Source organism: Pleurodeles waltl, chromosome 11, assembly GCF_031143425.1.
Source record: "Pleurodeles waltl isolate 20211129_DDA chromosome 11, aPleWal1.hap1.20221129, whole genome shotgun sequence".
In the NCBI taxonomy this organism is placed as follows: Eukaryota; Metazoa; Chordata; class Amphibia; order Caudata; family Salamandridae; genus Pleurodeles; species Pleurodeles waltl.
Genome location: NC_090450.1, coordinates 540,293,793 through 540,319,558, shown reverse-complemented (window position 1 = coordinate 540,319,558; position 25,766 = coordinate 540,293,793). Strand labels below are relative to the sequence as shown.

The 25,766-nt window shown below is 46.8% G+C and overlaps 1 protein-coding gene across 2 annotated transcripts in view; it reads right to left on the bottom strand.

The window, feature by feature from the left end:
- The window catches only part of LOC138265860 (collagen alpha-4(VI) chain-like), a 946,529-nt gene that overhangs the window by 430,026 nt on the left and 490,737 nt on the right, over positions 1 to 25,766 (bottom strand). For both annotated transcript variants that reach the window (XM_069213964.1, XM_069213965.1), the window contains 2 exons: positions 16,639 to 16,734; positions 6,227 to 6,280 (listed from right to left, as the gene is read on the bottom strand). In XM_069213964.1, the coding sequence (XP_069070065.1) occupies positions 6,227 to 6,280; positions 16,639 to 16,734 (150 nt within the window). The remainder of the gene's footprint in view (positions 1 to 6,226; positions 6,281 to 16,638; positions 16,735 to 25,766) is intronic.

The window sequence follows — 25,766 nt, the reverse complement described above, 5'->3', positions numbered from 1 at the left end:
CTATCATTTTGGGTAGGGACATAGGACCACATGTAGCAAACTTCGAGATTGCGACTCGGAAATTGCGAGTCTGTCCGACTCGCAATTTCTGAGTCGCAATCTCGGATGCAGAACGGTGTCTCAGACACCGTCTGCGACTCGCTATGGGGTCGCAAAGACCCGCCTCATCAATATTAATGAGGTGGGTTGCATTTTGCAACCCCATAGTGAGTCCCTGCACTCACAGGGATGGTGGCCAGCTGAAGTCAGCAGACCTCCATGTCTGTGACTGCTTTTTAAATAAAGCAGTTTTTTTTTCATTTTGCAGCCCGTTTTCCTTAAAGGAAAACGAGTTGCAAAATGAAAAAAATACCGAAATCATTTGGTTTAGTTTTTTCAGTGCAGGCAGTGGTCCATTGGACCACTGCCTGCTCTGAAAAAACATTCTGGGCAACATTCACAAAGGGGAAGGGGTCCCATGGGGACCCCTTCCCTTTTGCGAATGAGTTACCACCAGTGTGACATTGGTGGTAACTGCGAGTTGCTTTGCGACGGCATTCGCAGTCACAAAGCAATTCTGAATTGCGATGCGAGTCGCAAATAGGAAGGGAACACCCCTTCCTATTTGTGAGTCGCATTCACAAATTGCGAGTCGGTACCGACTCGCAATTTGTGAATGTGCATCGCGTTAGGCCGTTTGCATGGCACAAACTGCGATTTTCGCAGTTTGCACCATGCAAACGGCTTCCTACATCTGGCCCCTAGTTCTCTAGCACAATGTTGAAATTATTTTAAAAAATCATAGAGAAAATGACAAAGTTGGGAGCAGTACTCCAGATCCACACTGGAGCATGTGGAAAGAAAGAAAACATTCTCAGCACACAGGTGTGTGACACTTATATGCAGCACCACTCTGTCACTTTCAAGGACAGTGGATAATTAAGCGCAGAGCTGCATGATGCTATCTAGCGGCACGTAGGAGCACTGCAATGAAAAATGTTTCAAGATCCAGTCTGGCGCCTGGGGAGTATTCTAAATTGAGGAATCTGCCGTGAGAAGAAGCCATCAGAATGATTTTTCATTCAGGTTGTAACCCTCCCTGTAGGAAAGTAGCACATTCCTGACATAGTTACCCCCACTTTTTCCCTGGTGTCAGTGTGTTTAGAATGTAGTACACTGGGATCCTGCTAACCAGTACCCCTGTGTCTCTCGCCTAAATTTAGTTGGTAAGTAATTTTTACAACCAACAATTGGCATACTGCTGCATCCTTGTATGTCCCTAGTATATGGTACTTAGGTACCCAGGGCATTGGTACACTGGGGTCCCCTCTGGGCTGCAGCATGTTTTGTGCCACCCATGGGGCCCATGCAAACTGTGACTACATGCCTGCCATTGCAGCCTTTCTGAAATGGTGCATGCACCTTTCACCTCAGATATAAGGTTTTCCTTATATCATGGTCACTGCACTCTGACCCTACAAGTCACCCCTAAGGTAGGCCCTTCAGCCCAAGGGCAGGGTGCTTGGTTCCCAGAACCTAAGCATGTTTGGTATCAAGCATGTTGGAATCATGCAACTACACCTATTCCAGTGCTAGTTGCATGACACCATGTATTCAGGGGTTCCCTAGGAGATCTCCCATGTCTACCTGTACAACCTTGCAGGGTCTGCATGCCAGCCCGTGCTGCTGACGACCCCAGACACTATTCTGCCCTCCTGCTGCTGAGTCTAACTTGGACAAGGGAAGGCACAACAAAGGATTTCCTCTAGAGGATAGGTGTGACCACCTCTCCCTTAAAAGTAGGTGTCAATGGGCTATGGTGAGGGTGCTTCTGAGCGCCACCAGACTGCTTTGGTGCTCTCCTTGCACAAACCAGTTTACTCCAGTGCAGGAGCCCCCGGCTCCCATTCTGGCACAAAACCACACAAAGGACAGGGAAGTGACCACCCCCCTGTCCAGCTCATCCCCTAGGGAGGTACACAGAGCTCTGTTAGGTGGGCACTTGATTCTGACATCTTGGAAATAAGATGAGCAGAGGCCCCTGAGTGCATCTGACTGGTTAGTCCAGCTGGGTGACATCCCTGACCCCACCTCCCCGATAAGTGGATCCCTGCAGAATGTGTTCAACCTCCTTCCTGGGTTACTTAAGGGCTCTCCTGAGGTGGGACCCCAGATTCATCCGCAAGACTTCAAGGTCCATCTGCAAGTCTCTTATGTAAGACACTTCTGCAACCTGGGCAATAGAACTGCTGCTGTTCTTCGCTGGATCTAAGAGCAAGACTGTAACCAGTAGGAGGGCTTCTACTGCAACTTTGTTTCCATGTTCTGCAAGTCTTTTCCAACCCCTGTGGCCGTGCATCCTCATGAGTCCCAAGGCCTCCGTCTGCACTTAAGAAGGCAAAAAGGGATCTTCTTTGGAGTGAATGAGTCATTCCCCTGCATCCACAGGCACCTCCATGACGGCGACCGGTTTGTGGATCCTGTTGTCCCATGGACTCTTCAAGGCTCTACAACACAGGTAATGGTTCTGTGGCTCTCCAGAGGTCTGACCTGTCTTTTCAACCGAGAAATCTGTGGTCCCTCACTGAAGCTGCCTGACCAGAACTCCTGTGCACAGCGTCTGTTTGTCGTTGTCAAGGCTTGTTGGCTCTTCCTTCCAAAGACCTCCTGGCTCAAAGAAGCCCCAGTCTTCAGCACTCTCCAGCTCCAAAAATTACATCCTCTCTGCAACTCCTGCGCAGTGGGCATTCCTTTTTTCTGTGCTACCGAAGCCTCCCTGCGACTCTCTGTGCCTTCTGCCAGAGGGTCCTGCTTGGGGCTCTATCGTTCCCTCCTGGCTCTCCTGCTTGCTGAGGGCTGGCCTTAACCTACCTGCAAGTGTTGGGTCACCTAGACCAATCCTGCAATCTTCGTGCAATGCTTCCCTGCATTTGCCAAGGTTTGTTTGTGGTCCCACTGATCCCTTTGCAATCCAATGACCGGCATGGGACAGGTTGTACACGACTCCAGGGGTCTTCCTAAATCGCCTGAACTCCACAGTTGCACTTCTTTGATTACTGTCCAACAGGAAAGCATCTCCAAGAAGGATGGGCATTGCCTTCCTGCACCGCCTGGGCACCTCTGGGTGGTCTGGACCCAAATTTCCCTAGGTCTGCTTCTTCAGGAATCCACCCAAGGATTCCACCGACATGGTCCATGGGTCACAACAGCAGCTAGACAACCGAAGCCCCCAGAGACTTCAACGGGAGGTTCCAACACAAATTCACCCCTTTGCATCTTGGCTCCCTGGGTCTGGCATAGCCCTTTCCCTAATCATTGGGAAAAGGTTTAGCGTAGTTGTAGGTACACATACTCTACACTAGTACCATGTTGTCAGTTGAGGAATCTAGACAGACTCAGGAGTCTCAACATCCTTAAGTTCCAGGAACTTAGGTGACTAAAGACCCTACTAAATCTCAACTCTTAGAAATGCTCATGCAGTATGACCTCCAGCATCCTGAGGGGCAGGTAGAGCAGGGAGACCAAGGTGGGAGGGATGACTCTTCAGAGTTAGGCCAGTAAGTACCCTGTACTTCATGTTCTTACTCTAAGTATGTCCCAGAAGACTCAGGGGAAGTCCTTGAAGATAACCCTGGGCCTGTGGAGGGAGCTACTAATAGTACAGAAGGGGGCCAAACAGGTAGGTCAAGTTTTACTCCCCCTGGGAGGTCCAAATGGTTATCAGGAGGAACAGATCCTCCTCAGCTTCATCCTCACACTCCTCAGCATCCTGTGCGGAGTCCACTGATTTGATTCTAATAACTCAGAGAAGCTAGCATTAGATAGGGGTTATCACCTGCTTAAGCTTTAGAAAGCTAAGCTCAGGATGAAAAGGGAGCAGCTGGCCCTTGCAATTGAGGTCCTAGAGGCAGAGAGGGAGAGGAAGAGTTTGGGGTTAGAATCCCATGGTGGCAGCATTAGAGAGTCCAAAGTCAGATGAGGCCACTTTGATTCTTGGAATCTCAGCAGGATAGTCCCCTCTTACAAATGTGTGAATGCATCCACAAATGGGTAACTGCTCTGGAAAGGGCCTGTAAAGGCTAAAAGACCCCCCAAAGGCAGCTGGCAGCTATCCTGTGGCTCACTTCTGCAGACAAAGGTAGAGACAAACTTTGGCAGTCAGAGAAGAGGATGCAGACAACTATGAGGTTTTGAAAGAGGCCCTGATTGATAGTCCTGGGCTTACTATTGAGGAATACAGAATTAAGTTCAGAGAAACCCAGAATAAGTCCTCTCAGGACTGGGTGAATTTTGTAGACTGTGCAGTTAAGGCTCTGGATAGCTGGCTACATGGTAGTAACGTACATGACTATGAAGGGCTGTACAATTTGATCATGAGAGAGCACATCCTTAACAACACATGTCTGAAAACCGCACCACGACCTGGTGGAGTCTGAGCTGATCTCTCACCAAGAATTGGGAAAGAAGGCAGACAAATGGGTTCGCACCACGGTGATTAAGAAACACCATAGTAGGGATGCCCAGAACAAGGGTAATACTTCTAGGTCCTCAGGGAAGGATGGGGAGAAACCTAAAGACAAAAAGAAAGAGTGAGTCTTTATCAGGTCCACAAGAGTCTTCTGGGGGTGGGTCCAAATCCTCCTCTTATGCTAACAAGAAACCATGGTGCATTCTTTGTAAAACAAAAGGCCAAAATATATTTGATTCCAGCTGTCCTTTGAAAAGCACAAGTACTACTACTTCTTCCCCTAGTGCCCCTAGCAGCAGCACTGGAAGTAAGTAGTACCACATCCAAGGGTGTAGCTGGATTAACTCTAGGTACTATACAGTGGACTCTGTCCTAGTCAGAGAAACCATTGAGGCTGTCCTGGTATCAGAGGGTGACACTGACCTGGCCACTTTGGCTGGTGTGTTTCTTTCCTGTATGTGCATCACCGACTGACCTGTGAGGTATTTGCAACTGCTTTACAACCTCCTGGATAAGCCTTAGTTCCTCTCCACAGCTACCCCTTTAGGAGCTTTGATTATCTAGAACCTCCTTATTGTATCACTAAGGGGTGCCAGGACTCACTACAGGGTGCCTCATCTATAGGTGTACACCATATAGTGAGCCAGCCTCCTACACCCCCTCTGAAATAAAAACTTCCAGAGCTAGATCACATAATTGCACGGTGGTGCAACAGTTCACAGGATTTTGTAACCAGTTAAGTAACACTGACAATGCAAGCATACATTTTCCAATCATGCAATGTGACAGAGTGCTTCTCTCATTTGAGGTGTGGCCCTATGCAAAAGAAGAAATGCCTATGCTCCTTTGCCATATTATCAGTGAGAGCGCAAGGGCAACCAGGCTCACTGGAGGTACACTAACTGTGCCACTGAGGAAGTGATCCACAGTGAGTGCAGTTCTGAATGTTTCTTCTGTGATTTGTAATGGGTCCCTGAGATCCCAATTCACCTTCCACAAGCAAGTGAAGTCACCCACTGTAACCACCTGTGGAGGGCACTGGGGATCCTTGCCCTTCTTTAAACGCAGACCATTCTGCTACATGCTGTGATAAGTGGGGCTGGAGTTTGAAACAGCAGCTCGTTTTTTCACAGCAGCAGTGTCTCCACAGGAAGCTAATTCACTGCTAGTAACTGGGAATCTGGTCTGCCTGTGGAGAACAGGGCAGTTTGAGTCCAATAACGTAATCATACTGCTGATCTCATATTGTGCTTGAACTGCTGATTTTCCTGCAGAGAAAAGCTGGTGGCTTACTCCAGTTAGTCTCTTCCTTCTGCGGCAGAGGACTGACCTTCCATTTAAGGTTTGAGGGAGTTTTTATAGAGCTTGGGACTGACCTCAGGATACAAGCCTCACACTGGGGCTGCACTTAAGGCCATAGTCCTCTGTCTCGGATCACACCAGGCGTTTATGGCAGACCTCTGGTCTGGCCCCACAAGACCACCCTCAGGCTCCTTCTTCTATCATACCTGAGGTGACACCAAGATTCAGCACCATGGGTGTTTCTGACTGAAAAAGAACAAACTATGCCTCAAGTTACACCAAACTTCGCCTAGGCTTGGGATCCCACACGGATTTTGTAGCAAAGAAGAGGATTACACTTCAGGAGTGCTTACATAGGGTACCTGCTCAGTGGCAATGACACTGGAAACATGCCCTGACCTGACATTAGCGTTACAGAAAAGTCCCTAACTTACCCTTAACAGGTGAGGAGTGAGGATAGAGACCATGCATACTTACATTGGCCCCGCAACTACCGGGCTCCCCAGGTTGGCCTCTGGCTCCAGAACTTCCCTGCAAGCAAAGTAAACAGAACATAGTGAGGCGGAGAATTCTCTGTAAAAGAAAAAGGACAACAAATAACACCAAACAGGCTGTAACTGGATGACAGTGAAGTACACAATGATAAGGATGGTTCTCAGCAGCATAGTGTGCAATGTGATTAATTTTGAGGTAATGTTCGTAAAGCTATTCTGGTGCAGTCTGGGATAGAGTAATAATGAGGTGCGGTATGTGATGTCGCTAACACTGAAGGCCATAACCTGTAATGGGCTAATACTGAGGTATACGGTCTGTGGTGGGGCTAATACAGAGGCGCACTGCCTGTGACGGGTTAATATTGAGGCGCACAGACCATGATGAGGTGATGTTAATGGGCACCGTCTCCAATGGGGGGGTTATTGAGGAAAACAATTTAATGAGGGTGATACTGAGGTGTATAGTTGTGATGGAGTGATCAGGGGCGTAGCTTGGTCAGTAAGATTGGTGGGGGGAGCTTAAGATTTTCCGACACCTGGCTGAAAACTAATGTTTATATACATGATATGACAAGCAGAGTGCATGGCAGGGGCATAACGGGCAGTGAAAAGAGAGAGGAATGTGAATTGGTAGGGGGTACTAATTGAGGGAAAACACGATATTTTGTAAAATTACCAATAATTTGACGACTTTAAAAACTGAGAGTGAGAGAGTGTGTGTGTTTTTGTTTGAATGTATGTAAATATCCTAGTGAAATCCGGTGGACATCTCACCATACCCGACTGGCAACATCTGTACCAAATTATTTATCAGCAATGTCATTTATTAGGGGGTGTAGCACCCCACATAACCCCCTTAAGCTATACCCCTGGAAATGATGCTGAGAAACACCGGCGCTTGGCATTGAGGAACACACTGTGCAGTGGTATCGATATTCGAGTAAATAGCAGGCTGTGTCAGCACAGCTGGCCAACACTGAGGTACACCATCTGTGAGGATGACGACAAAGGAGGACACAGTCTGAGATGATGACGGAAATTAGTTTGAAATGGCAACAAAGATGCTGTGGTCCACAAATTATTTTTTCCCCGAGCCATAAATCTCTTCCACTTCTCTCTAAACCCCAGACCGGAAACCTGAAAGTGTATCCCTAGCCAGGCCAGATGTGACCAAAGGCGCAGGCTGTTCTCAGTGCTTGAAGAACAATCAAATTGTTTTTGACTGAACCTACTCAGTACTGCCAAGATGCTCAACACTTCACGCATCTTCAGTCCACACAAAGCATTTTGGACTGTAGTTTGAGTGTCTTCTAACAGAAGACGGGAGTCACAAAGGAAATCTCTGTCAGACACATGAGTCAGAAGTGACCTCCACTGTCCTTGTTTACCCAACTCATGGTCCTCCAGAGAGTCGTCCAGATCAGGATGCTATCTACTATGTTCCGGATCCGGCGGGTGAACCAAGACTTTGCTGAGGTCGTAGACTTTCAGCACAGAAGCAAAACACAAGATTATGAGCCCTCCATGCAAAATTATTGAGGACTATGCCTGGGTTTCTGAATAATAAATGCTGCCTAGTTTTGGTTCCACCTGCTGCCATTTTATTCCATCACCCAACACTTTCTGATTCTTTATCACTCTTGTGGGTTCTTGTTCATCCCCCTTTCACCATTTGTCAGTGCTGGCCTATCTTTCTCTTCTTCTTTAAAGTCTGGCAATGACAAACAAGCCCAAGGCAGTACCGGTGCACACCACCTGAAACCACTGCCACAAAGTAAGCACAGAATGCGTTAGTCCCATCAGTTTAATTGTAGAGAACAGAGGCGTAAAACTGTTGGAATGTAATCATTTGTTAAATGTACGCTTTGGGGTGGAAGACTGGTGTTGCACTGGTATGGAGCTAGCTGGCCACTCTATATTACTTAAGAGAAGAGGGTTATACTGATTGTAATAAGGATATCAAGGCTAGCTGTTCTCTCTATACAGGGCGTCTGTTACACTCCCTACGGAGGTGTCTCCACTTAATGGTCTGTAAAGTTTAGCCTCACTGGGACACTGTTGCCATGGGCCCACATATACAGTTTGCTGGGACTGAAGAACAGGGAGAGGGCAAAGGACATGACTGAGGGATGAAAAGAACGTAGAATAAAATGTGCAATGTAGATGAACTCCAGGGAATGGTTGTGGGAGGAGAGGAGATCTGAAGTTGTCCCTTTCAGAGGTGTGAATAGCTCATTCAGACCTGGTTTTCCTTTGCATTATGGTATGGGTACTTTTGCATTTTCGGTTAAGAATGCAAAACTAGACTTAACAGAATGTAAAGTAAAAAATAGAAAGCAGTAAGTTATAAACACCCGACTCCGACCAACCTGACAGCTGAGGAAAGAGGCAGAGTAGGCGAGAGTTATTGCACAAATGGCGCAAAAACGGCGAGTGCTCCATGAAGAATAGCAGTTTGCAGCTGGATAGCAGCCCATCCACTAAGAAAGGCAACTTTCACTTGGAACTTGCCCCCACCTACTGAACAGTTAAGGGGAAAAGTAAGTGGCACTACAAGTATAGTCTCAAAAATCGCTGAAAAGTGCTACTGGCAAGAAAATCAGGGAAATAATTAGAGATGTGCATGACGTGCCCTCACTTGGAAGATTGGTAGAGGTAAAGTGCTATGGGGCATAAAGGAAATGAAGTGAGACAGCGGCAGGAACAGTGATCTGAAGTAGTGTTGAGTTAGTTATGAGAAGGTTATGCAATCTACAGTTTTCATGCATTCCGGCAGAAGTGGCTTTGCATTTTACTCTATGCATAAAGAACTGCAAAGGAAAATCAGAAATACATTAATTAAATACAGCTGACGAGGACAACTTGAAATATCTGATGGAAGGTAGGCGATGGACTGGGAGGCAGAAAAAGAAAAGGGTAAATACCCGGCAAATAAAAACATATGAGCTGTGACAAAGGATTAAGACAGAGGTAAAGAAAAAAAAGAATAGAAAAGAGACTCATATTGGACTAAAGCAAAATAGTGAGATGGCACAACCTGGAGGTGAGGAAGAGTACAAAAAGGGAACGAAAGAGGTGGGAAAGAAGAGAAAGAGGGCAAAGGGAAGGGGGCTTCATACAGACATTTAACTCTTACCAGTACCAGTTCCATAATTTCTTCTTACATGTACACCAGGCCTCCATTAGTACTGCCCCACAATGCCAGCCACATTGAATTCACCAATTTTCCCATTATCAGGTGGCATAGGTGGGGGCGAGGCCAGGCTGGCCAACATAGAGGACGCTTGAATTGAATGCTCTGCGCCAGCCCCACAAATATCCTGCATTAGCTACCCCATCGGGGCCCTGAATATGCCCTGACACGTCTGTGGGGTGCAGGTGTGGCCCGTCCTTTAGGGCAGAGGGGCTGCGCCCACCCACCTTTTGCCCCTCATGAAGAGTGCCGGTCAGGCTGAACAAAGGTCAGCCTGACAGACACTCTTCATGTTCATGTCAGGCAGCCAGGAGCAGACATGCACGATTTGCGCAGACTCCTGGCTGCCTGAGCTGAACTTTGCTGGGCTGAACTCCTGTGGGCATGACCTCCTAGGCTCAGCAAAGGTGCCTCGAGGCCCTCCCCCGGGTGACGAGGGAAGCGTCGCCCATTGACTTCGACCTGGAAGCTTCAGTTTTAAACCCTAAAGCGTCCATGGAAAGTGTCAATCAGTGACACCTCGTCACAGAATGGGGTGGGGTCAGCAGCATCACTGACCCCATCCCACTCTGTGATGAAGTTGGGACTGTAAGTCAGCCAGTGAGGGAAGGTCGCAGTCCCAACCGCCCTGGGACTTCCGAGGCTGAAAGTAAGTGTGTGTTTGTGAAATCTTTTTAAATGAATGTTTGGTGTGCGCATGCATGTTTGAATGTTGACAAGTATTGTTAATGGATGTGCGTGCATGCGTGTGTATGTGAAAGAATGAGTGTCAGTGTGCTTCCTGCCTGCCCCACTCCCTCCTAAAACTACCGGCCACCACTGGCGGGGTGGTAGGGAGAAGGTGTGTGTGCCTCATTTGGTCCCAGGCCCCTGAGAAGCAGACCGCCAGCTGCGTCGCGACTGAGCACCGGACAGGCCGCTGAGAAGCCCTGTACTGCATGAGCAGCTGACGTGCCAGACAGGCGCGGCAGCGCAGAGGCTGGAACCCGAAGGCTAGGGCCCAGGAGGCTGTCGATGGGAAGAGCCAGCGGGCCTGAACAGCCACAACGACGGAGCTGGGAGGTGGCGCGCGACCTTGCGGCCTGGACTATCCTCAAGGTGAGGAGCTTGGCCTAACCCTCTTGCACATGTCACCGGTGAAATAGGTGGCTGAGGAGCAGCAAAACGAGCAGAGAGCATTGGGTCGTGTGCGGACCTGCCACCACTAGCCGAGGTGTCGCAGGGTGGCACATGGGAGAGGCCAGCAGTAGTCCGGGAGTGGCTGGGTACTGAGGAGACAACCTGCCTGTTCCTCCGGTGCGAAAGGACCGTGAGTTGAGCAGAGGCAGGCAGAGGCCGTGGTCTCCATCTGGGCCCATGGGGAATGAGCAGCCGAGTGAACGGGCCCCCCTGTCCCCTCCCGGACCACATCAATTTACAACACTGTGAGGGGGTAGGGGGAAGATGCGTGGATGTGCAGGGCCACTCAATGGACTGCCTGTTGCCGGGTTGCCATCCACCTGGCTTTGCTGAGAGAGGTGACTTGCGTTAAAGGCAAGCAACCGCCCTCATCCCCTTCCCTGCCTTCAGATCACTGGGGGGCAGTGGTGCACTGGTGGCCGGGGCCTGGCCCGAGTCTCGTCTGGTGGGCCGATAGCAGAATAGGAGTTACACCCACGGTCCTACTTCACATCGTGCAGGCCCCAACCGGGGGCCTAGGGGACCGACAGGGGCCTGTGAACCCAGCAGGGCCAGGACTGGGACACCCCCCCCCGAGAACTCCCTCTCTGAATTGCAGATGACTACCAGGGGCAGACTGAGAGCCAAATCGCAAGGTCAGCAGAATGGAGCAACCGGACAGGATGGACTCTGTCCCTCCCCCACTGCAAGCCACCCTGGACAAGATTCTGGGGGTCATCGAAGACAGTAAAACAACTCTTCAGAGTGAGGCAGGCCAGTTCTCTGTCGAATTGGGCCTACTGAGGGCAGACCATCTGAAGCTGGACGATAGGGTCCGGAACACTGAGACCACGCTCACAGACCTACAGCTATCACACCAGGAACTGAAGACCCAACTGGTACACCTGAGCGGGCACACCGAGTGCCATCGAGACCTCTGGCTCCGGGCCGCCCGCCCCTCGCCTCCCCCCACACGGTGGTGGCCAAACTGTTACACTACAGGGACAGAGATGTACTGTTGCAGTGTGCCAGAGAGTCTGGGCCTTACAAGGTGGAAAACAGCATGGTGACTCTATTCCCAGACTTTACAGTTGAGGTACAGTCCAAGAGATCCTCGTTGGCAAAGGTGAAACAAGCGCTCTATATGAGGGCATACAGTACTTGCTCTTGTTCCCAGCCAGACTGCGGGTAATCACAGAAGGTTATACAAACTTCTACCAAAGGCCGGAAAAAGCATGGACTTGGCTAGAAACATACAAAGCAGGAATTACCACCACCACCACGAATGCGGGGAAGAAGACGCAGCGGAAATGAGGGAGGTCCCGGAGGCCAAGAGATCACCCCAGACGGAGACCTGGTCCTACCCCAGCACAAAGCAAAATAGACAGGAGAGCGGCACTGGACATAGCAGCATCATTTTGAGACTCCACACTGGGCGAGGAGGAACACTGACCGAGGAGCACCCTCCACTGATTCGGAATCATATCAGATAGAGGAGACCCCAATAGTGACCCCACACAGACTGCGGATGAACTGGGTTAAAGCAGTCCTCATCATCATAAACCTCATACATGGCCCCAGATGGGGTATCCCCAACTTGACGGGCTGCAGTGGCCAAGCGCACCCCTAGATTCTCGCCCAACGTTCAGCTGATGGCAAGATTACTAATTGACTTATTACAATGGTTAAGTTTCGTTAACATGATATGGGCAATTAGCAGTTGCAGAATTGGGAGTTGGAGATTGTTGTTATTCTACCAAAATGTGCCAATGAGAACACACATTAATGTTGTGAAAAGGACCCAGTTGTGCAGAAGATGTGAGGGACAGACAATGAAGTGTGTCCACAGGGAAGGACGTACCCTTTATGTTGAACTTAAACCACCACTATGGCAGAATACAAGCTAGTCACATGGAATGTTCGGGGAATGGGGACCATCACTAGACGTCACAAGATCCTAGCGTACCTGCAAAGAAGAGTGGTCCACATAGCATTACTTCAAGAAACACATAACACCGCGCAGGAGGTCGAAAGGCTGCGACGTAGAAGGAGGGGGCATATATACGCAACCACATACTCCGCTTTCGCACGGGGCAATCTGATATCGGGGAGGGCCGGAGTTCCCTTCGGGGTCACAACCATAGACATTGACCAGGATGGCCGTTATGTTCTGATGGAGGGCAGGTAACACGGGAGACATATTACCCTGGGATGTATTTATGCACCAAACTAGGACCAGGTCCCGTTCCTACACACCCTCTCAGGCTGATTAGCTAGGTTCCCGGGGGGGCAAAAACTGATGGGAGGAGACTTTAATTGCACCCTTGATAGAGACCTTGATCGCCATTGTCTGGGGCTATAATTCACAAGATGGCGAAGGGACTGAACGACTGGGTAACCCACTGAGGTGTGGAGGGTATCTGGCAGACCCAGCACCCACGGGACAGAAACTACTCACATTATTCTGGCCTACACCACCTACATACCAGAATAGACCAGGTGGTATGCACTAAGACACTCAGCCCTGAGACTGTGCATACAGAATACCTAGGGCGAACTCCATCTGACCACAGCCCGCTGTTGCTCACATGGCGCTGCGCAAGCGATAGACTCCCCAGTCCCAGCGTGGAGGTTCCAGCTGCAGGCACTGGAGGACACGACCTATAGAGACTCTCTAGGGACTCACTTACTTGAACACATTAACACTAATAAGGGATCCATCACAGTCCGAAGTACAGAATGGGAGGCCCTGAAGGTAGTGACACAGGGACACTGTATGGGATACGGCAAACCCTAGATCGAGACCTAAACCGACTAGAAAGGGAGATGCATGATAGAGACAATGACCAAGGCGAGAGCCAGGAGACGCAACAGGTGAGGCATATGACGCGGCGGCGGAAAAGTTGCGCTACCATAGCAACCAGAGATACTTGAACTTCAGTCCACGAGGAGGAGGGTAAATCCGGTAGAATGCTAGCCTGGTTAGTGCGCCCTGAGAATGAGGGTACCCCTATTACAAGCCTTCGCATGGCGGAAGTGACATGAGTATATTCCCCGGAGGACATAAACGACGCATTTAAAACCCACTACAAGTCACTTTATAGGCAGCCTGACGATGGACTGCCATCTACATTGGACCACCACTTACAGACCCTGCCACTACAAACACTCGCTCCAGCAGTCAGGGACCTCCTGGGTAAACCAATAACATTAGAGTTTAAGACTGCCATTAAGCAACTGGCAGCAGGCAAAACTCTGGGCACAGATGGACTCCCTACGGAGTTCTATAAGTCATTCACAGAGATCCTGGTGCCCCAACTGGTTCAACTATACACTGAAGCGTACGAAAAGGGCATACTTGCGATGACAACGAGGGAGGCGCTAGTGATCCCCTTGTCCAAAACCAAGATCAAAAAGGCCCCGGTGACCGATTTTCGTCCACTATCCATTCTGAACTGTGACTTCAAGATATTGAGCAAAGTCATGGCCAATCGACTACTGCCCCACATCTCCCACCTAATACACGAAGATCAAAATAGTTTTTCAATCCCACGCGCAATACCACTTTGAACCTTAGGCGCCTATACTCACTCTTACAAATCCCCCAAGACATACAACATCCCACCGCTATGCTCATGTCCATCGACTTGGAGAAAGACTTTGACTCCCTGAGATGGGATCACTTGAGTGATGATCAGAATGGGACTGGGTGAACGATGGGTGCAATGGGTGGAGCTGTTATATAGTTTACCAGTGGCAAGAGCAAAGACGGGCAGGACTAGTTTGTTCATCTGGGGAACTCCTGGTCCCTTGAAGATCCGTTTCACTGGCAGAGTCACCCATGGTACCATCATGTCCCCTGTCATCACTGAACTCTACCTGTGGACCTCAGGGAATCTATTAATCAGTAATATCATCACAATTCACCACTACACTGACAACACAAAACTCTACCTAAAAGTCTCCTCCACTCCCTACATGCAATACCTCTAACACTGGCTGCATCCCATCCAGACCTGGATGTCCAACAACTACCTAAAGCTCAACCACACCAAAACAGAATTTTTTCTTATTTTCATGAACAAGAAACAACTATTCAAAACCTGGACAGAGCTGAATCCTAACTTTCACCCATAGCTAGGTCACTCAGATTCCCTGCAGACATTGACCTCATCAAGAAACATATTTTCAAAAGAAAATGACACCAGGTAACAACGCTCTCTACTGAAGAAATTGAAACTGCTCCTTTCAGAAAGCTCCTACACAACTTCAGTTCAACCATATATACTATTGCATCTAGATGGTGCAACACCTTACTCCGCAACCTTCCAGGCTTTACATTGCCTCCATCCACAAAAACATCCTTTACAATGCAGAATGCCGGGTTGAGAGCTGGATGAAACAATATCACACAGCCCCTGCTCTAATGGAAGACTATTAGCTCCACCTCCAGAGGCTCTGTGCACACCCACTTACAGGTCGATATCGGACTGAAGGAAGAAGTGCAAAAAATAAAAAAACATAAAAAAACAGTCCTGCTCCATTTAAGCACCTATTACATCTGTTTTCTATCAAACATGCTCCAATTTAGAAACACACAACTCTTTACAGAACACTACTTCATAATGTAGTTAGTTCAGTGGTTGAAGTGGGTGGGATCGGAGGGGCATGACGTGCCCATACTGTTATGATTTATGAAACATCGGTCCCTTCCTTTCTGTAACAAGACAACTGTCCCGGGACAGTTATATCTGACAGTTTAAATGACTCAGGTAAAGTGTCATTCAGTGAGCCTCCTGTGCGGTGAAACTGAAGCTGGTCAGACAGCTAAACACGTCGCCTCCTTGACTGAAAGAAAAGCATTTGTGCGCTACGCGTTAATCTGCAAACGTAAAGGATGCATCGGAGCAGGTACAGGCTTTAATTGACCTTAACACTCAAAGCTGTGCTGACAAAGATTTATTATTTTTGAATGGTAGTGCAAAGAATTAACAGGGCTGAGAAATGTGTTTTTATAATTGTACTGTTAAAGGGACAGTAATGTAAAAAAAGGAATACGCACACTCTGGGTATTTTTGTAGCAGTCTATCTCATACTGTGTGAAATGCAGGTTTAAAATAATGAATTATGTATTCATAGTGCTTTCTGTCACAGCCTGTGATGTCATAGCTAAAAATACATGCCACTTTTCTTCACCTCACCAACCAAGACTTAATTCTGTGGCTCGCTGGTTCCACTCAGACCTCTGCAGTGCATTAACTAATAGATGTTACATAATGTACACTTGTGCATTTCCCAATAAGTAACAACGTTTTTACATTTATTTTTCATTTAAACTGCATGATATTTTATATGTCGCTAGCTGGCGGGGAAAGACCAAAAATAAAAAATAAACTTACAGAATATTTTATTTTTTAAACTACACCTTTGACCCCCCCCCCACCCCCCCCCCATGCTCACTGATCCCACCCCCACTGCATGCGGCATCACAGTTCCCATACTTTTTTTTAATGCACTAAAACCGCTGAGTAAGTTTCAGTAAGTCTAATTTTGCTCGTAGGAACCAACTATTCCTTCACCCATTGAATGCACCTTTGCTTTCAAACGAATACAGCGCTATAGGTTTCACATTTGTAAAACCTGTCATGGCTATCTGTCCAGCAGCATCTTCGTAGTAGAACATATATCTTGTATTAGTCCTCCAAAGGTATCATTCTTGTGACATTCTTGCGACGCCACTTCCTTCATGTCATTTGCACCATAGACTAAGCTGCCCACGTAATATCCCAAACTTGACGTCTTGGACAAGTTGCCACCAGATCAATTCTAAACAGCACATGAAATGAGTTAGAAGTACCCAAAATCTCAAGGAACAGAAAAGTGTTGAACGCGTGCGTAACAAACAGTTTTTCATTGGGACTGATTCTTACACAGATGCATGATGAGATCACAGATTCGATGGTCCCCAAGGATAAGCGCGCAGCACGAAGAAGTTAACGACCGCGCCTTCAAGGCCCAGCTGAGCTCTGGCCATGCATTCTTACCTTTGTTCCTACAATTCCCCGCGGTCCCTGTTGGCCCGCTGGTCCTACGCAGGTGCAGGAACATCCGTGGCAGCAGACGCGCTCCGACACCGCCATCTGCAAGGAGAATGTTGTACTTATTTATTGATCTCTGTACAGTGCTTTAGGCAGATAGAATGGGCGTACGTGGAAATTGCTAGTAATGGCGCCAACATTTTAGTAACTGGGAAGGAGAGAGAAAGGACGTGAAAGGACGTCGAGAAGGATGCTTCCGCAGGATGGAGGGAATTAAGAGGGGCCCCCAGAAGGTGGAAGTGGCCAACTTGGAGGGGTGAGGGGGAAAGAAGAGAAGGGGACTATCCAAGGACTGTGTGCAGTAGAGCCTTAAAATTCAGATGTATTCCAAAAGAAGGAAATGTTGCCCCACTCAAAGAAAGAAATGAAAACATGTTTTGTGGGAATTCACCATCATGCATTAGATAGAGGAGGCACAGGCAAGCAGGGGGAGAAGGCGAGGGCACTTGAAAGATAACGACGTAATTTTCAGTTGAAGAATCCATCATGTAACCACTACATTAGTACAGACGCTTCAAGTGGGTATTTAGGAAATATGTAATTTTACGTGCCCGCAGTTGAAATGGTCAAAATAAACACAGTTGCCACAATTCAGTATTTGCGAGGACAAAACAGCATTAAAGGCAGCCCCGTTTTTAATGTCGTATTGCATTGGTCCCTACTATACAACCCACCATGAAACAATGAAATCCAGAAACTCTGAGGTCTCAACTATTATTTTACACTCATTGTGTTGAAATCACCATTAAAACAAAAAAAAAGCACTGGCAAACCCAGTAGGTTTTGACTATGCAAGGCCTACTGGTGTTGTCAATGTGTTTTAAAGGTGTTGCACAGAAGCCTCTGCTGCAGTGGAACATGGTTCAAGGCAAATAAAAAACAAAACACTATGGCGCGGCTAGTGTTGGACGCGTCATAGTGCTTTTTTTGCCTACTTTAAGCCATGTTATACAGCAGCCCGCAGTGCTGTGCAACATCTTTAACAAAGCTAAGTAGCTCTGCAGGAGCTATTTGGCTTTGTTAATATTTTTGTTTTTAAAGATGGTGCACTTACATGACTCAAAGTGAATAAAAACAAAGCGCTATGGCGCGGGTAGCATTAACCGCGTCACAGAGCTTTTTGTTGTTTACTTTAAGCCATGTTGCCCAGCAGCCCGCACTGGTGTGCAACATATTTTTTTTAAAAATAACTAAGCCAAATAGCTCTGTGAGTTATTTAGTATTGTTAATGATTTTAAAGAGGATGTGGTGTTACAGCCAGAACTGATGCTTGCGGAACTGGTGAACCAGGTTCGAAGGTCGATGTTAGCTCAATATCCTGTGATTCTGGGCAAAAGAATGAAATTCGCTGAGCCTAGAAATAGTATAACATGAATGTGTTCTTGTATAAAGTAAATGGAGCTCATTTAAAGTGATCCAATACCTTCTGGCCAAGTATGCCCTATAAACCTGCCCAAAAACATTTTAAAAAAGCAACAAGGAAGTAGGGTGGAAACCAAAGTCGGCAGAGTGAGTGGGTTAAACATAATGAAAGGGGTGGCAAAAAGTACACAAAATTTAAAAAAAGAGTACCTAAAGGAGCCTGTGCCAGTGGAAGGACACTAGGTACAGGAATCAGTACTTGGTCCATGCTCCATGGCAGGAACAAAGGGACAAAGACTGAAACCCAGCCCAAGAGGAAGCCGTATGTGAGGACTACGTGCTTATCAATAGCAAGCAAGAAAAAGAGAGTGGCATAGGACCAACCAATAGTAAGCAAATGTAAGTAATGGGTAGGCTCTAAGCCCCTTTTAAGCTTATTTTTTTAAGAGCAATAGCTTCCACTGACAGTGCATGCGCGCTGTAGGCAAAAACTAATGAACAGTCACACCAATGATATTAAGTGCCCCAACTGCATCCACATTGGTCAGGGGTCATCTGGAATTTGATGTCCGAGGGAGTTTGGTGCCTTCCTGTTCACTTCACTATGTAGTTTCATCTTTAATCAAGACTACAAGATTGTCAAGGAGGTTTTGTTACCTTTTCTATTTTTGTCTTCCTAACTGAGACACTCTTAAAGAGCCAACTGATACCTTTTATCTGCACTATTCAGTGCATGGTTGTGCTCTTGTTTCTTGGAAGTGTAGCACTTTTCTCAGGAAATGAAGAAGGAAACTCAAAAGACCAACCCAATGTCCTGTCCTTGGCAACATGATGGAGAGGAAGGAGTTACAAAAAGACACTAAGATGCCTCCGCAGGCATGCAACCTAAATACCTGAGATCCCCATGTAGGAGAAAGGGCCAAGGTATAAATCCGGAAGAGTGATAGCCTCAGGAGTATGACAGGGAAGGAAGTATAGATGTGAGAATATCACAAGGAAAACATGTAATGACTGGGGTATCAATGTCTGAGGCAGAATGGTTTAAGAAGCAGTGTTATTCTTGTTCCCCAGAACAGTTTTTTTCTTTTTTTCTGGTTCATCTGGTATAGATTACATTCATCCCCGGGAAACAGCTGACATTCTTGGCACAATTAATTCTGAAGGGAGGTTTCAGATCATACTTTGACTGTGTGGACTGGAGATGTACATTGTATCTTCCTTCTCTGGAAAGTAAACTCTGTATGATTATTACATGAAAATTGGGATTGGGGATGGGCATATAATTACTACTGAGCTTTTTTAGTGGTATTGGGTAATGGAGTATTCACCAAATATCTGACTTTAAAACAGTATTGCTTTGTAACTCTAGGCACCAGAGAGATGCTTGAAACTACTGCAGAATCATCCATATTAAAAACGACGTGACCGCAATGACAGAAGTCAAAAGAAAAGCTCTATACAGGGCTAGAGAGAAACATAGAAGCATATATGGGTACCCCAAGGCCTGAAGGTTAACCATGAGAGTGTAAGCTCACCACAGATGTCTTTATGGTAGGTGTATATGCAGCTGATTGACCTCAGGCAATATTTTGTCTTTAGTTTTTATTATAACTAGCTGGACTATGGGGATTGCTTGGCACCCGAGTACTGCTATACACTGAGATGGCCTTCTAGTGAGGGATCATACTGCCCAATTCTGGTGCAAGGGTTTTTGAAATCCCAAGTAAATTGATATTTTGTCAGTTAGACACTCCAATTCCCTCCACAAGTCCCTTTTGAGGCAATTTGTTGCAAGCTGACACTCTCTTGTGACATTTTTGGTGGTGCCCTAAGGCAGATGCTTATAGTGGTCTTATTAACGTAGCAACAGCTCTGCTCTAGACAGTCACGGATTAGATTCTCTACTCACTGCAGCTATTTTTCCTCCAAAAGGTACATAACAGCAAAAACCACCAGGGTTCAAGGCTTGTTCCCAGCCTTCACGTAGGCAGACACCCGCAAGGGTCCTCTCTCTGGCAAACAGTGCTTCAGCACCGGTGTTCAGAGTTTCTTTGATGTCCAATGAAGTAAGAGCTTATGGCTCTAGAGTACCTGTGTTTATCCTTCTTTGAAGGCACAGCAGAAAGCAAGAGCCAAGAAAAGTGTTCCTTTGTTTAGAAGCTCAGATTTTTCCTCCATTTGGGAGAAATGCTCCTTGGTCTTTGTCTTGACCTTCTTGTGTTTGTACAGGAAGCTAGTGTAGGGCAGGCTCACTGGAACTTTTTAAGGAGTAAAGTGGTTATTAGACAGATAGCATTACGCAACATAGATTTGGTTGCCGGGCAACAACCAAAAGCTAAGAAAGAGTGGGAAGGCTGAGCTTCCTCTATTTGGTCTGAAAATGTCCTATAATAGCCCACTTTTGGGCAGAGATTACAGCATATATGGAGAGAACCTTGGGTAGAGTTAATCTTGAAAGAGTGGAGGTATGCTTGCTGGGCTTTTATACCGGTCCGAAGGCGAAGAAGGTGGGCACCAAATTTCTGGACTTGGTGCTAGTGATCGCCAGGAGGGCTAATAGAATGCACTGGCACTCACTTGAGGGCTGCCCCAAAGCAGATGGAAAGAGGAGGTGGAGAATGGGTGATTGCAGAGAACATAGCCATGCGTGATGAAGAGTGACGGGGACAGTGCAGGTGACCAGTTGAAAATGTGGATGGAGGTACTGAATTAATTCAATGAGACTAGTGAACATGTCTCTTAGAGTTGACCCATTATTGGGACAACTCATGAGGGGGTGGCGGGGCGGGTACATGGGCACCAATAAAAAATTAAGTGAATGCCAAAGGGATGCTGACTGTTGAAGTAAGGGGACAAAGGAAATCTGATAACTGCAGAGCTGCATACTATTGAAGAAAAGAAGGCCAGGACTCGGTATCCAGAGTTATTAAGGTTGATATTGGGTTACTAAGGTTTAATGCCGATGCAGGCTGATTTTTGTAATAAAGATGTTGAAGGATACAGCAATGAAGGCATGAGAAATTTGAGGCTCGCTTTTAAGTGAACTTGCACACGTTACTAAAATGATCACACTACCTGTTTGTACATTTCTTTATTGTACTAAAAGGAAATAAAGGTCATTAAAAATTATTTTAAAAAAGAAACTGGACGCTTAGGGTCAACTAGAGTAGAGGGAATCTGTACATTCTGTACAAGATCCTCTATCTACGAGCTGCAAAGCTCCAGTCTTGGGGAGAGGGCCCTATGGCTGTCACATCATCTTAGATGACCGCAGCCTGCACAGAACCATCAGCTTGGTCAGCCATGCAACATGTGTCCAGAAAGGACAACTAGCATTCTGTACACAGTTTTCCTGACAAGCAAACTGTCTCCTTGTCAAGCACACAGAGACAACACACTCCACTTTTCACCATCTTTCACACACATGAGAAAAAGGAAAGACACTCAATTACGCAGCAGTAAACTGACCTTTAAGGGGAGGGCTGGTGGGTAGTCTCTGAATCATGCATACAGTTAAAAGGGCTACTATACACCTGAATTATTATCCACTGCCCCTACTGTTGTGTAGCCATTTTAGCTACAATTGTACACATGTTATTTTAGCAAACTAGGCCTGCCGCTGTGCACTTTAACCTAGATATATTCTATTCGGCTTCGTTTTATTATTTTAATATTAGCCACATTTGTGGAATTGTTTTCTTTTTTCTATTTAACTGTTCTTCGCCTAGGTCAGCACTGCATTCTTAAACAAGACATTTGTTTCACTCTGTGCTTTCCTCAAGGCTGCAGTAAGATAGGTTGCCGGCAAAAGTGGTATGCTTTGTCTCCAATGTTCACAGAAGCATACACACTCTTACGTGGGGATCCTTTCTTCGAAAATCAGATGTTTTATTATAAAAACACTACTTTGACCCATGTACGTTAAAGGGAGATTCCAGCCAGATGACCCCAACTGTATGCTGACTACTGATTTCTTTGCTACAGCTGCTTATGTAGACTACAGTCCTCTTGCTCAGGTATGAGGGATGGTGTCTTCCAAGGGGAACCTGAAAGGGAGAATTAGATCTTAACATGCTGTGCTCTAACAAAGCTTAGGTAGGAACTATCCCTACAAACCTTAGTGACAGTATGGTTGCATTATTCTTGTGTTTTACTCTCCTTGTCACAATTTTAATCTTATTGTGCTTCATCGTCCTAGTTATTGCAATATATGCTTTATTATCTAAGATGCAATTACTTCAATAAAACCTTATTGAACTTTACTATGCCTCTGATTGTCCTTGCATATGTGAGACTAATGTGACTGAGAGAAACGGATGAGATCTGAGAGACCACGATTCCCCTGAGGAGTCGTGTATGTCATGCGCCCGGTTGCCCCAATCATCCCTGCTCTTGGGTGGAGATGAGGCACTGCTAGTTAGCCAGAACAAACCTGGATTAGGCCGACAGGTGTCACATGGTGCGGGATTAGACTCAGTCCCCCGCACTCCAGGTGATTCTGCCACCTGAATCCAGTAGTCTCATTAGGATAATGAGAACCTATGTGACACTACCACCAGTCATATCATAGTCCAGTAAAACAGCACAATTGCCAGAAACACATTAGTGTGTACATTTTGAGTGTACCACCTCTCATGCTTTTCAATGTCTCTTCTTTGAAAAGGGACTGCCCAAATGGGTTCTCAAGTTGTTGAGCCCACTAGAAGGAAAACATAATGAAGTTCAGGGAAAAAAGGCTGCGCAGCACAACGTAGATGAATTATGTTCCATCACTGGCACTGAAGACCCATGAGGTCGACCTACATTCAGTCATACCATACCAAGAATGCTGACAACCCTTGGATACCTTTTCTGAATCCCATTCCAACATGGCCATCCCCACTCCGAATTATAATAGTGTTGCTTAATTGTGCAAATCAAACAAATTCCTTTGAAAAGTCGCCGTTGTAACAGTGTATCCTGCTGTCCACTTCTGTAAAGCTGTAGACTTCATCCAGACCCTGGATATTGCAACTTTTTGCCTTATTCTTGATTTTAGACATTGCTAATTGTTGATGTGAAGCTACAGGTTCCTAACTGACATATCACCAGACAGATATTTAAGGGTCCTGAGGATTGAGGGCAGTTTATTGTCACCAGGACTTACTCTCATTTTGTTCTCTCTTTCACCCATGAAGCTTTTGGCATCCAGTCCTCATATGGTTTTCTGCCATTCAAGCTTACCATAGCAGGCTTGCATTAGCTTCTCTATCTGCTCATCTACTGTGCACATAGTAGTTGGGCTGTGCATGTGACCCACATTTGGGCATAACCATCCCATCTAGACTGACACACTAAAGAATACATTGAGCTACACTTCAGGGTCAAGATTGATTTTCATATGACTGGGCCCAAACATAGGGGGTCATTACGACCTCGGCGGTCTTGTAATAAGACCGCCAAGGCCGCGGGAGACAGAATACCACCATTGCCGGCGGTATTCCTGGCTCCCTATTATGACATTTCCGCTGGGCCAGTGGACGGTAACAGTGTTACCGTCCGCTGGCCCAGCGGAAATGTCACATCAACATTGCTGCCGGCTCGTAATAGAGCCGACAGCAATGCTGATGTGCAGCGGGTGCAGTGGCACCCGTCACACATTTCACTGCCCGAAATTCGGGCAGTGAAATGCGCAACGGGGCTATGCCTGGGGGCCGCTGCACTGCCCATGCCAAGTGCATGGGCAGTGCAGGGGCCCCCAGGGGCACCCCAAGTCCCCTTACCGCCAGCCTTTCAATGGCGGTGTGTACCGCCACGGACAGGCTGGCGGTCGGGGACTCATAATCCCCAGGGCAGCGGTGCTTGCACCGCTGCCCTGGGGATTATGACCGCCAGGCGGAATCCTGGTGGGATATTGGAGGGGCCGGCGGTATGGCCGTGGCAGTTCCGTCACGGTCATAATTGCTGGCGGTACACCGCCAGCCTGTTGGCAGTGTTACCGCCACCTTACCGCCGGCCGCCAGGGTCGTAATGACCCCCATAGTGTGTAAACTACCAATGGACTGGGATGCAGCTCAGGTAATTACCAATGGCTGGGAATAATTCAAGCATTCAATTGGTCACTTTTTAGTAAAAATCAATGTGATTTCCTAAGTGGGACACATATGCCCAGATGGGCGTGGCCCTGTGCACACTATGCCACTGGAACCAAGCTATACCTGACAGATGAGCTCAAAGAAGGGAAAACCGGGCTTGGGTTGCTTGTTGGTTCAGGGAGGACCTGGCCTGGCAGTTCGGGTTAGACTGTTCCTTTGGGCAGGGACAAGACTGATATGCATATGGGTGGGTCTAAACTGTGATAGTACGGATTGCAAAATACCAATGGGCTGGAATGTGGCCTGATTAATTACCAGTAGCTGAGATTAGTTCAAACATCCCCTCCATTAGTTTTTTGTATACTTCTAAAGCACACGACGAAAGTAGTGTTGTTTGGCAGGGCTCAGTTTATTCGAATGTCTCCTTCACTGTGAGGTCTCACATACTGTACTGGAATGAACGTTTGGAGCCACAATGACCAACTTCTCTATAGGCACTGTGAGAATTTGAGTACAGGAACACTCAGTGACCCAAATGGGTAACAGTGTGCTTTATGAGCTTTCTTTCATTCATTCATTTAGGGCCAGATATATCAAACAATTTTGCATTCGCAAATGGTGCGAATCACAAAACTCCACCGTTTGCAAATGCAAAATAGCCTTTCACGATTTATGAAAGGCAATCACAGTGCAATTTTAAGGAATTGCTAAAATAGCGATTCCCTAAAATTGTGACTCAAATTTATGAATCTCAAATTGGGAGTCCCTAAATAGGAAATCGCAAATAGGGAATACCTCTTTCCGATTATCTATGCCCATGTATCATGCATTACCTAAATGCTACCTGGGCATTTAGGAAATGCAATTACCACCAACTCAAAGTTGGTGGTAACCATGTGCAATTTTAAAAAATGCATTGAAAATGCATTTTTTAAAGTGCCATGTAGCACACATATCCCCCAAGGGCATGTGTGCGCTTTACATATGCACATTTTGATTGAGGGAGTGCATCAAAGCGGGCCTTTGGCCCCCAGCAATCTTGGATTTGCATTTCCTAATTTGTGAACTCCCCAAAGGAATTCACAAATTAGGAAATGCAAAACTATTCGCACCTATGGGCCTTCAGACCCATATGGATAAATGGAGTCCCATTCCCTAATAGCGATTGCGAATTTTAAGAAATCGCTATTTTCTCACATACCATTTTGCACTTCTCAAATAGCGATTTCTTAAAATTCGCTATTTAGGAAATACTAAACAGTACTTTGATATATCTGTCCTCAAGTATCTTGACAATGGCACCCAGTCCAGGAAGTTGTTTCTGCATCAGTCTGACAGCTTGTTCTGACCTTAGGAAAGGAATTTACTTGATTCAGACTTTTTTCCTATTATTAGACGGGGCAGTCCAGTGGAGCTCTATTTGCCATATCCAAATGTTTCCTGCTGCCCAGATTCTATCAGTGCACTCCGGCTAGTTGAGGAATGCAGTTAAACTATGGACAAAGGGAATTTCAAACAGATGGGTCTGCCCTGCCATACCCTTTATGAGGATTCAAAAGTCCTACAACAGAACGGAGAACCTGTCCAAGATCTCCTTAAACTAAATCTTATGGCAATCTCTTTTTCTCCAAACAGCCT